This window comes from Siniperca chuatsi, linkage group LG17 (genome assembly GCF_020085105.1).
Source record: "Siniperca chuatsi isolate FFG_IHB_CAS linkage group LG17, ASM2008510v1, whole genome shotgun sequence".
NCBI classification, from domain to species: domain Eukaryota; kingdom Metazoa; phylum Chordata; class Actinopteri; order Centrarchiformes; family Sinipercidae; genus Siniperca; species Siniperca chuatsi.
In genome coordinates, this window is record NC_058058.1 from 24,623,058 (window position 1) to 24,636,478 (window position 13,421).

General features: G+C 40.6%; 1 protein-coding gene across 1 annotated transcript in view; it reads left to right on the forward strand.

Annotated features, from left to right (window-relative positions):
- Positions 1 to 13,421, forward strand: part of LOC122864960 (ubiquitin-conjugating enzyme E2 E2-like) — a 75,584-nt gene that overhangs the window by 61,427 nt on the left and 736 nt on the right. The window contains exon 5 of the mRNA XM_044172791.1: positions 3,880 to 4,027. Within this exon, the coding sequence (XP_044028726.1) occupies positions 3,880 to 4,027 (148 nt within the window). The remainder of the gene's footprint in view (positions 1 to 3,879; positions 4,028 to 13,421) is intronic.

Genomic DNA, 13,421 nt, shown 5'->3' on the forward strand with positions numbered 1-13,421 from the left:
AGGTTGAGGGTGGCAAGGACATTGCTTCAGCATTTGTATTTTGGTCCAACATTAGTCCATTCCAGGACCTGTTCAGCACAGCCACCCAATGACAGTCTGAGAGATTAGACTCCTCTAACTAACATTATCCCCCTCTATCAACTCCAATTTCCTCATGGCTCCGAACTAAATTCCGCTGCACACTCGATCTTCCTCTGCATGATATCGTTCTCATTTTCAAACTTGTGAAATAGGCTGTTTAACATGCCATGAAGCGCCATAGATTTACAGATGAACAGCCATTCAATATATTCCCTCCTTTAAACCAAACCATTCTATTCTGTTTCATGTAAGATGAAAGTCGTGACGACTGCCTTGTCATAAAACTATGAATCAGTTCAATTGCTATTCATTCCGTTTGCCCAAAATGACTAATAAATGTGGACATTGTAAGTGAACAGAGCTGAGGTAATGATAGAGGAGCATGCTCTATCACAGCTAAGCATTTGCTAAACATTTGTTTAGCGTGAAGGGAACTTTTGCGGCCATAAAAAGGCTGTAATATTTACTTGAATGACCTTAGGGTTGGGCGTTATGATGACATACAGCCCATTAATGGTGGGACCTAAAATGTCACCATGTAATGTTTGAAAAAAGAAAGAATCCTGTCTTCGTCTTACGTATTAAAAGGCTGATTCATAAGCAATAAAAGCCACCCTTGCGCAATTCAATACACGTGGGAGTTTACTTGGTGTGGCATGACCAGCAGCTTATGGTGGTTAATGTTAGTAAACGTTGTAGATATCTCTTCATAACTGATGTTACTGAGTCAGTTTGCTGTCTTAATGACTCTGCTGTACAAGAGCTACTTTTGCGTTACATTTTAGCATTTACTTTTATCATATAATTGCTACTTGTGGCCACAGTGGGAGCTACTCAGCACAAGTTATATAGGCTCATTTTAAAGCTGCTGTTATCAGTATTTTTACATTGTCATTGGATCAAATGACTATGTGTAATGTAGATGGGGTTGCTTGTAGTGACAAACTGACAGAGAATTACCAGCGCTTTCTGCAGTTCCTCTCAGCTTTATGGAGCATTTTAGCATCTTCAGCTCATTGTTTTGGTTTTACAGCCAGCACTTTTAGTTTTCAGTCTCACTGCTCTCACCACATTGTTTCCAGCCATGGCAGGCATATGTTAACAGAGTGAAGCCTTTAGCAGCTAAAGAGCCAGATATCTTTGCTCAGGGGTTGGTAGATACCAAAAACAGAGCTAAAAAAGAGAGTGAATGTTGGACTTAGATTCATCAGGTAGCCAGAAACACCAAATCCAAATGAAACCTAATCTTGGTTCATGTCGGCTGGATGTAAAGAAAAAAAGGCAATAGTTTGCTAACATATTAGCCATAACAACTTGCATACTGTATATGTCAAACGTGTTTTTTTAGCTTGTTGTGGGATTCTGCACCTAGTGGCCAAAAACTAATTAATGCAGCTTTAAGGTTTGAGATGTTGGCCAGTCCATCCAAAACATTGATCCAAATTAAGATGACAACTACTGGCCAGATTGCAATGAAATTTTGTTGTGGATGAAGATCATTTTTAATGACTTTAGTGACCCCTTGACTTCTTTATCTCCACCATCAGGCCATTGAATTTACTGAGCACATAGCCTACTGTACATGCTCCCCAGAGGAAGAAACATTTTCATTTTGGACGCTCTCCTCTAGCGCTTCCTTTAGTCCAAATTGTCCACTTTTAACAAAATATATTGAAAACTAATGGCTGGATTTCCATGACGTTTGCTTTAGATATTCATATTGAGGTATTAAAGTATTTTCTGCCAAAGGTGCATTTACCTCAGAAACACACAACAACAAACAGTTTGTTCATCAGAATGAGAGCTGTTAGGATACAAAATGAGGATACAGAGGTTGTGTTTAGAGACTGAGGAATGAATCTATAGTACAGAGGGGATGTGGGATTAGACCCGTAGTTTTTGTTATGCGGAGGCAGCATCATAATCTATTAGCATCAACCGTGATCGGATTACAGGCTGTTAATGAGACCACACAAGCCGGCCAAGGATCTTTTTCATGGCTGCTGGGCTGCCAGCATTACCATGCCACCGCTAACCCGTCTCAGTGTAGGTGTAAGAACAGAAGAGGAGCAACTTAGAAATGAGACCTGTCCTCAACCAGTCTCCTCGCCTCCTCCTTTTCTTGTCACATCTCCGGACATCCTTTAATGTTATGGAAAGCGTCCCGTTTATTGCTCTGTCACAGTAATACCACCGTGGAATGTGAGTAAGGGAGGGTTGGGCTCGCACGCAGGGGTTGTTTATTTTTCATAAGAAGGAGATGTGAAGGGAGACTTAATGAGAGGATAAAAGAGGGAGGAAGGGGAGGAAATAAACGAGCGCAAGCTTCAGTCACAAAAGCAGAAAAGGGAGATGGAGCACAAGCAGGTCTGGACTGCCTGTCCTGGTCAGCAGCCTGTTTTAAGGAAGCAGAGAGGTCAAAGATCACTCCTTAATGATGTTGTGCGCCTTGTGCTGAGGTTAGGCTTTGCTGAGTTCTACAGAACTGTCTTCACTTGACTGTTGACTAAGGCAGATCCACAGGGACTGTCAGTATCACCTTCATACTGTATAGACAGAGTATAAAGTGTATGTCATTGACTTGGCGAGAGCCGGAGATGTATCTCAGTCTTAAACCTTTTTCAATGATCTTCTTCCATTGTATTGACCTGCATTTACTGTACAATAGCCTTCAGGTACTCAGATGGACTTGATATAAGGCAGATGTTTGTTAATGCATTAATACATTGGCAGACATTCATTACAGGCCTGTTTAGACTTTGGAAATCAATCAGAATGTGTATGTTTTATTTTTACAGCTCACTGTTAAAGGGAAGGGCTGCTCAGTGTGTTTGCAAGGTTGCTCTTACATCCTTTTCTGAAACAATCGATTAGTCAGTCGGCAAAAAATACATTTTTGATAATGAATTGATCGTTTCAGTCATTTATGCAGAAAAACTGCAAAATACTGTTTTCGGCTTTCCAAATATCATGATTTCCTGTTTTATATAATTGTAAGTTAAATATCTTTTTGAAGTGCTGGTTGGACAAGCAACATATTTGAAGATATCACTCTGCGCTCTGGAAAATTATGATTCATAGTATTTTCTAACAGTTTATAGGCTAAATAATTATTTGATTTAATGGTAAAAATTATTGGTTGTAAAAAATAATCATTAGCTGCAGCTGCAGAGTGGTTAAGGCACACGTGTGTATGTGTGTGAGTGAGTGTGTGTGTGTGTGTGTGTGTGTGTGTATTTATAACTGATAGAGAAAAAACAGAAGAGAGAGGGAAGACTGAGCAAATAAAGTTTTTTTTAAAAGCACCAAATAAGAGTATTTTTAAGTGCGTGTCTATCCAGTGGATTCTGTCTTTGACAGACATGGTTCTGAGACGTCTATTCTCAGCTCAACGCCTAAGACCAAATTTCCACCAAAATACCAACCACTCTGTTTGCGCTGCCTCCTTCGAATGAACATCCCATCTGTTTGTTCCTCTCCTCCCACCTGTGCACCGTGCGCTCTGCGCTGGGCACCAAAATACCACACAGGCGGGCAAAAAGAATTTCAAGGTCAGGAAAATACAAAATGGTAGGACCACTGCTTGCACTAGTTGTTGTGCCGCCATGACAATAAGGCCCTGAATGTTTTGCACTTAGAAAAGTTCATAATATTTTGCTGTTATAAAAATCCTATATTAAGATACTAACTATCACTAGTCAGCACAAAATATCAGCTTTATGCAACTTGAAACCAAAAAGATCAAGGTTGTCTTCTAGAAACCAGTATTGATCGAACCCTCTGACTGTCCGTGTCCAGGTGACGTTCCGTACGAGGATCTACCACTGTAACATCAACAGTCAGGGGGTGATCTGTCTGGACATCCTGAAGGACAACTGGAGTCCTGCCCTCACCATCTCCAAGGTCCTACTGTCCATCTGCTCCCTGCTCACTGACTGCAACCCTGGTAAGAGCTGCAACACACACACACATACACACACACTTCTCCTTGTCATATGTCCCTCCAATTGTAGCTGTGACAGGTTGACTGACATGTCCATTCTGTGTGGAGAATGTACATAGAAGTGTGTCACTTTGAGGCTTGAGTCATGCTCTTTGCAGCACAACAGCAGCAGTAGTCTGAGAGGATAGACAGGCAGGTTGCAGTGATGGAAACACTGCTTTTCGAACATCTGTAACTTTGCTTGTTTCATCAATCTGTTCAAGTAACAGGTTTTTCAGAAAGGGGTCTCCATTACATACAGTGGTATGAAAAAGTGTTTGCCCCCTTACTGATTTCTTATTTTTTTGCATGTTTGTCACACTTAAATGTTTCAGATCATCAAACAAATTTAAATATTAGTCAAAGATAACACAAGTAAACACAAAATGCAGTTTTTAAATTAAGGTTCTTATTATTAAGGGAAAACAAAATCCAAACCTACATGGCCCTGTGTGAAAAAGTAATTGCCCCACCTGTTAAAACATAACTGTGGTTTATCACACCTGAGTTCAATTTCTCTAGCCACACCCAGGCCTGATTACTGCCACACCTGTTCTCAATCAAGAAATCACTTAAATAGGACCTGCCTGACAAAGTGAAGTAGACCAAAAGATCTTCAAAGGCTAGACATCATGCCGAGATCCAAAGAAATCCAGGAACAAATGAGAAAGAAAGTTATTGAGATCTATCAGTCTGGAAAAGATTATAAAGCCTATAGCTATAGCTATAAATTTCTCAAGATTTGGGACTCCAGCAAACCACAGTGAGAGCAATTATCCACAAATGGCGAAAACATGGAACAGTGGTGAACCTTCCCAGGAGTGGCTGGCCAACCAAAATTACCCCAAGAGCGCAGCGACGACTCATCCAAGAGGTCACAAAAGGCCCCACAACAACATCCAAACAACTGCAGGCCTCATTTGCCTCAGTTAAGGTCAGTGTTCATGACTCCACCATAAGAAAGAGACAAAAATGGCCTGCATGACGAAAACCACTGCTGAGCATAAAGAACATTGAGGCTCGTCTCATTTTTGCCAGAAAACATCTTAATGATCCCTAAGACTTTTGGGAAAATACTTTGTGGACTGTCGAGACAAAAGTTGAACTTTTTGGAAGGTGTGTGTCCCATTACATCTGCCGTAAAAGTAACACGGCATTTCAGAAAAAGAACATCATACCAACAGTAAAATATGGTGGTGGTAGTGTGATGGTCTGGGGCTGTTTTGCTGCTTCAGGACCTGCAAGACTTGTTGTGATAAATGGAACCATGAATTCTGCTGTCTACCAAAAACTCCTGAAGGAGAATGTCCAGCCATCTGTTCGTGACCTCAAGCTGAAGCGAACTTGGGTTCTGCAGCAGGACAATGATCCAAACCACACCAGCAAGTCCACCTCTGAATGGGTGAAGAAGAACAAAATGAAGACTTTGGAGTGGCCTAGTCAAAGTCCTGACCTGAATCCTATTGAGATGCTGTGGCATGACCTTAAAAAGGCAGTTCATGCTCAAAAACCCTCCAATGTGGCTGAATTACAACAATTCTGCAAAGATGAGTGGGCCAAAATTCCTCCACAGTTCTGTAAAAGACTCATTGCAAGTTATCGCAAACGCTTGATTGCAGTTGTTGCTGCTAAGGGTGGCCTAACCAGTTATTAGGTTCAGGGGGCAATTACAATTTCACACAGGGCCATGTAGGTTTGGATTTTGTTTTCCCTTAATAATAACAATCTTCTTTTAAAAACTGCATTTTGTATTTACTTGTGTTATCTTTGACTAATATATACATTAGTTTGATGATCTAAAACATTTAAGTGTGACAAACATGCAAAAAAATAAGAAATCAGAAAGGGGGCAAACGCTTTTTCACACCACTGTAGATGTTCCGTAATGGCTTTATTCAAAGATGAAAACAATACAGAAAGAACCTAAAAAGCTCGCTAGGTATTTGGTATCTTTGCTTAATACATTTTCCTTTCAGTTTTATCATTTAGTAGATATAATGAATATAGAATTTTGCTGCCTATTTCATACAGTCCTCCAGCGCCCTAGTGACTCTCATTCAACTCATGATGCCGCATGCTTTTTGTAAGTTGTTTGCTTGTAATTCATACAGTAAGCAGTTGGCATTAAGGAAAGTTGAGAATTTAAGAACACTGATGTTCTTTTTCCATGCACTGTGAAGGGAAAAATAAATATCACATTTTTATCGACTCATCTCACATGAAAACAATCTCCTTTTCAACTTGAAATTGGCTTATTCACAGTATTCAATGGTTTATTAAAGAGTAACTTAACACCAGGCTGGTGTGGCTGGTTGTGGTCAGAAATGTGCTCTGTGGCACCTGTAACTACACCCAACAGCAACATCACTGGGTCCTGGAATACACCTGTGCATCACTGCAGCAAGGTGAAAAGTTAAACCCCTGGAGGTCTGCAAAGACAAGATTTTCAGGGGGTGTTAAGTTACTCTTTAAACTGAATTTGTTTTCTTTTATGCATAAGAAATTTTAATTATGTGACAAATTTATTTAAGAAGCCGAAACAGGACGCACATTTAAAGCAATGTGTATTAACCTTGTGCTACTGTAGCCTTTAATGTGATGACTAAATCGGCTGGGTTGAAATATTGGCCCATATTAGCAGATGTATCAGAATTGGCAGGAAAAAACAAAGATATGTTTGAGGGCTATAAAATGTCCTGATAATGTCTTGGTCACATTTTTATAAAATAAATTTAAGGTAAATGTTTGTTTATTTAAAAAAGAATATTAGGCATTAATTGATATTTTTAAACTCTCAAATATCAGTATGTGCCTCAAAAATCCAGTGTCGGCTGAGCTATAGTGACAGCATTCAATTCAGACCGTATTGGAAGTATTACAGAAATGTTACTTGGTCCGATATTGTAAGATTGCCTTTGTGACTTTTACGGATAAGTAACATGGGGGCTTATTGAGACATGAGACCTACATGTAAAACTGCCAACACATTCAGGTAATGAAGTGAATGCATGTCTGAAATTCATGGGGTTCCACACAGATCAAGTGAAGGACCTTGTTCAAGAGCACCTGCGTTAAGGCCTCAGTCTGCTTTAAACGAACTAGGTCAATGTGTTATCAGATAGTCTAAAGGCAAAAGTGTCTCCAAGAGCTCTGTGACTTTTGTGTCTTTGTGATTTTGACGCAATTAACTGTACAAATGGGGATAATGCCTCAGAATTTCGGACAGCGTCTTGTGTATTTGTGGTGTTGCACTCTGTTGTACATACAAAAAGTGACATTAGTAGTTGTGTGAAGAATGAAGAAAGAGAGCTTTAGAGTTCAAATCCCGACTTCTTTCACACCTCTGCACACCTGGCCATTGACTGTTTATCTGTTTTTGAAAGTTACAAAAATTGTTGGACACAGCCCTGCTCTGCCGTTGGAAAGAGGGTTTCAGATGCTGTTAGCTCTTCGTTTGAAGCATACCGAGGCCTTTTTAAAGTAATAGATAACACTCTTCTCTCCAATAACCATTATTATCACAGTGTGAATGTATGGCAATTGTGTGCATGAAGAAGCATAAAAAATTATTGCAGCATTTTCATACCATTTGCATTCATCCTCTTACAATATTGTGTCGTAAACGGTGAGCCTAGGTATTCCTGCTCCCTTCATTGCAGTTTAATCAATATTTAACCAGAATTGACTGGCTAAACACAACCCTGTAAACAGCTGACACCATTCAAAGAGAAGATGTCAACATTTTTAAAGATAATTAGATCTATTATGGCCCAGTTTACCAGCAGAGCAAAGACCACCGCTGGAGGAACAGGGAATTCAATCTGTCTTTTATGGACCAGTTAAACCAGTCGTTTCCCAGTTTGACGGGTCCTCAGCTACCAATACGGTTAATGTCTGTTGGTATGAAGTATTAAATTGAGCAAGCAGAGGTGGTAAAAACAGCTGTTATAAAAATCTGTCCAATATCACAGCAATGAGGTTCAGAGTGAAAGAATTGGGAGAAATGTGCCAGAGCAAGAAAGGCAGGAAAAAGGGACTTAAAAGGGTGAAGAATTGCAGGTGATTTCAGATGTGAATAGTGGGGAATTAGATGGCAACAGAAAAGAAAGAGCAGGGTGGCAGAGCGATAGTGCTGATCGTGAAGACCTCTGATGATAGCTTGTGTCCTCTCTGCGGGGATTGCTCTTTGATAAACCTAGCAGCAAAGATTCTCCCTCCGTGGGCGAAAATGAGAATAGCTTTTCCTCTCCTCCTCCTCCTCCTCCTCCTCCTCCTCTATGTTTTCAGATGTTGGCAAGATGAAATGAGACGATTCCTTTAAAGTATGATACAAAAGCCACTTGATCGACACCCCGTTCCCACAAAAAAGAAATCACCCCTCCTCCATGTTACCCACGCACTTTCTATCCCTCTTTCTGCCTCTTGCCTCATCAAAATCAGTCCGCTCGCTACACTTCTCACCACTTGCTTAAGTTTTTTTAAACCCAGCCTCAAGTGCTGAATGTGGGCCCTGGATCTGAAATACCCTAAAAATATCCACTGCCTTCCGTCTGAAGATTTTCTTTCCCATGCAGGCGGAGATCATTGGCATGTAGCTCATTAAAGTGAGGGAAGAGGATGGAATGACAGTTAATCAACCCTCCCACGGCTGCAGTCCCTGCCATCATGCCACATTGAACCTTGTATCATGTCCCACAAGCAAATTTGTACCTAGGGGCATCCTGGTGGCTCATGGGGGCTAAGCCACATGCCGTGTCAGTGCGTATCTAGGGCTCAAATTCATCCCAGGGCCTCTGTCAAATGCCATCCCTTTTTCTCCCTGTCTTTTCCTGTCTCAAACTCTGTGGAACATCCAAAAAGTAATCTTAAATTTTTAACAAAGCCAGAGGGATTCCTCCTCAGTGATTTCTGCTGCTACTGTCTGGGCTAGATCGTATATCTAGCTGATATGTGCTGATATTCGGCCAGTCTTTTATAATAAAGGTGTCAGCTTTTTTCCCTCAGTAGCTTCAGGGGTGTCAGTTTGTCAAACCTGTAATAACACATGCCTCACCCTGCCTTAAACTATCTGGGTTGATATCAGAATATGTGAGATGAAAACAGTTTATGTCCTCATCTTGTGCTGCTCCTGTGTGCCTTCTGTGCAACAACTGAAGTGGCTGAAAACATGTACTTGGGTGTTACAAAAAGGGCTGAAATTACCATAAAATTACTCTGAACAACTCACACAGCGTAATCTGCTCTTGTGATTGCAATGTTGGTCCAACAGTTCCAATATTTGCCTCATTATCTTCTGGTTTTTCCCAATTTACAAAACTCTGGTCATCCTGAAGCCATCTGGAAGAGATGCCTTGCTGTGTTTGTACAGTCTTTGTAAAGGCCTCAGTATGCTTCAAACAAACTAGTTCCTACAACGTGTCATCCAGCAAGGTCTAAAGGCACAAGTGTTAGCTGTTCACAGGCAGTTCAGAAAGCCATCATAGCCTCCTCCTGGCTGCATCCCACTGCCTCCACGGTCTCTCTTCAAGAATTCTATCTCTTCTGCGTGTCTTTGTGAACTTGACACAATGAATTGGGGGGATAATCAATGCTCACTTTCAGTCTGTCCTCACAGGCATTCATGGTGTTGTGTAAAAAATGAAAAAAGAGAGCTTGAGATATTATCTGTTTAGGAAAGTTAGAAAGATTGTCGAACGCAACCCCCCTTATTCCCTCTGTCGGAAAAGGAGGTTTCAGACGCTTTTAGATGATCCGACAAGCATTGAGTTTGAAGCCTACTGAGGACATAAGCTCATACTTCCAAGTCATTAATACAACTTGTTGCATGTTCAAATTTTTAAAAGGATCTTTGTCTATCAATGTTTTAGTACTACACGGGTACTTTTTGTTGCAACAGCAGAATTAAGCAGACTATTTTTATCACTTAAACACTGCAGAAACTGATGGAGAACATGTGTGGATAAAATGAGGAGATTACAAAGTTCAGAGTGAAAGATTTACACTCTCAATGCAGTTATTAGGCTTCAGAACATTATGCTGTAAGAAGTTTTTGAGATAATTTCATGGTTCTTTTTGGCCCTCTTTGGATCTCTTTAAAAAAAAAAAAGGGTGGAGCACGTTTTGTTGTTTTCAGAAGGCTGACAGGAGCTGCACCAGCTAACTCACCATGGGTTGTTTTCTATTCACCAGTGTTTTGACTGACATGAGGGCAAGCAGATAAGGCCATTTTTAATTTTAGAGGCACAATTTCTTTGAGGAGGTGCCAACCCGCCTAAAGCAATTTCATGAGTCTAGCATCCCTTCGACGTTTGATTCACAAATAATAGCATCGTGTTGCGTCTCCAGTGTTAAACAGCTGGGGTATGCTTGAAACGAACTAGCTCGTACGAAGTATAGTCCAACCATCTCTAAGGTCAAAAGTTTTTATAGTTGTTCCGAATGACCACACTTGAAGCTGGGTTGAAAAGCTGGCTGTCTGAGGGGGACAAGATAATGGTTTGAATGCCAATAACAGCAAACGGTTTCAAACAGTCTCTCCACGAAGACATTCATGGTGCTAAACTGACTGGGTGCTGAACTATGGAATTAGTTGCGTGAAGACCAGAAAAGAGCTTGAGAGAGTTCAAACCCAGCATACTTTCTCACCTTCGCACACTTGGCCAATTGCTGTGTGCTTGTCGGATTTTCAGTTTTGGAAAGTTACACACATTGCTGCACCGGGTTTCAGATGCTGTTCAACAAAGTGCTTTGTTTGAATAAACTGACACCTTAAGTTCATATGTGTGAACAGAGCGTAGCTGCCGCTTCACCAAGAATACCAACCTTCAGGTTAATCTAAAAGTTTTAAATAGTTTTGGCCTTCAAAACACAAATTGGTCAAACAAGGAAAGAATAACAGAACGCAGTCATTGACATGATGATTCCAGACACTTAATCATTCACAAGCCCAGCAAACAAGTCCAACAGGACTTCTGTCTTTGGCTCAAGTTGTCACTGAAGAAGTCAGATGCTTCCAGCTTCAAGTTACAATGCCATGATATGTAAGGATCCATTCATCCTGAAATATGGGTATAAGCCTTTAAAAACCCCATCATTGAAACCCTAGCAAGGATTAGTGAGAGGGTGAGGGGTGTTTGTGCTGCTTGCTCAGCCAAGCTCATCGCACTGCTCCGTCAGCAAGCCGAGCCCTGCAGGAGACAGTCTGAAGCTAAGCAGTGTATGTGAGGCTCTGGGAATTTGTTTCTCACTCTGTCACCTCACTGAGAAATTGACCAGCAGCACAACGAATTGAGCAGCAGCACAATCAATAGAAGAGCCAGTGGGAATCCATAATGGTGGCTGTTGACTGACCGGACGCGTGCGGTGTATCAACAGACGGGACAGCACAGCTGCTTCTGGAGCCTACTATGATCACCTCTGATTTACTGCAGCATGTACATTTTACTGTGCTGTCAATAAAAGTGTCGGCCCCGATGTACGTAAGCTTCACTTCAGACCACAGGAATGATAGAGCTCCATTTGTTTGACTTATGGCTTTTCTGTGGTTTTCACTGGTTGTAATAAAATTCCTATGCATGCTGATAAGCCAAGGTGATCGGTTGTAGGTTTCTACATAATTTTAGACTTTGATACACTGCGTCAGGTAATTGGATGTCAAACAGTACTGTGTGGCTGTTTGTGTAAACATGCTGTATGTCCTAATAAATAAAGTATCACTCACACAGATGTGGACTTTTGAAGGCTATGGCCCATTTTCCCCTCAGGAAATCTGTTAGTGAAGGTGTGATACGTTTACATTATAGTGCGCCCATGACAAAGTCCAGTATCTCTAAAATGATTGGCTGGATTTCCAGTAAATTTCCTGTGGATTTTCTTGGTCCCCAGTGGATGGATTCTTATGGGAGATTGCCATGAAGTTTTCTGAGCACATTCAGGCTCCTAAAGAGATGAACAATTAGATTTTTCCAACACTTTTGGTGTAATGCATATTATATCTTATTTCATGACTCAAACTCAAATGAGCTCAAGTGAAGCCAGTAAATGTGGATAATGTCCATAATGTAACGTGTTTAAAGCAGGGCTGGGCGATTAATCGCCATTTTATTTTCAATTACAATTTTGGCTTCCAACAATTATGAAAACAAGATAATCCAGATGCAACGATTATTGTGCCACATTCCGTTTCGCAATGATGCTCTCATTTTGTCTTGTGTTATAAATCCAGCGCACCCCTTTCTTTTACAGCGGTGCGCTCTCGCCCCTCCCTAAAAGCCCAAACTCACTCTCAGCCAGGCTGTGGCATATTTAGTTCAGCTCGAGCCAAGATGGTCGAGGGTTATAACTGCTAGAACTTGCTAGTCACCATTATTAGCTTAAGTCTATGGCATTTGACACTGCATAAATTAGCCTAGCGGCTAGCAGACTTTTCCTCTACTCATGGCTTAACAAATTAAATATTATTTATACTTATGCTTTTCTCACTCATGGTTGGTTTTCAAGTCACTGCATCTCCCGACAGAACACCACGGTTGACTCTCAGCGTTATGTAACGTGACGAGTTGTCGTCAACTTGAGTAGTTCACCTGTCTCTCCTCTGCTCCACACACACACGGAGCCCCCTCAGCGGCCCAGCTCATTCGAAGCATTCGAAAAGTTGGGTTTTTTTAAGTTCAATAAATGCATGATGTTTCCTAAGTCAGTGAGTAATCGTGTTAGATAATCGTGATCTCAATATTGACCAAAGTAATCACGATAATCGTGATCTCAATATTGACCAAAGTAATCACGATTATGATTTTTGCCATAATCGAGCAGCCCTAGTTTAAAGTGTGTGTAAATCCTAACTACTAATGTAGCCCACTGTCAATAAGAGCTGAAATTATTAGTCTTTTATCGATTAGTAGACTGACCAAAAATGAATCGGTAACTATTTTGATTATCGATTAATCGTTAATCATTTTCCAAGCAAAAATGCCAAAAAAAAGTTATTCTTGAAAAAGTGAAAGATTCTGAAACAACCTTTGGACTGTCATTGTAACACTAAACATTGCCAACTAAACACTAAACAACTCAGGATAGAAGGTATAATCATTTTTTGTTAAGTTGTTAAAAGTGTATAATGTGCATCTTCCAATCAAGATTAATCCATTCAAGTTCAGATTAGTGTTGAATCTGTTGATTAAAAGAAAATTAATTGAATTAATTTGACTGCTGGTCAGACAAAATAAGCAATTTAAAGACCTCACTTTGGGCTGTGGTAACTTATGATGAGCGATGATTTTAAACAAAAGGTTTAACACTCCAGTAATAAATACTTTGTTTGTTGTGTTGAGTCTCACTGAGTTAATTCCTCTTGTGT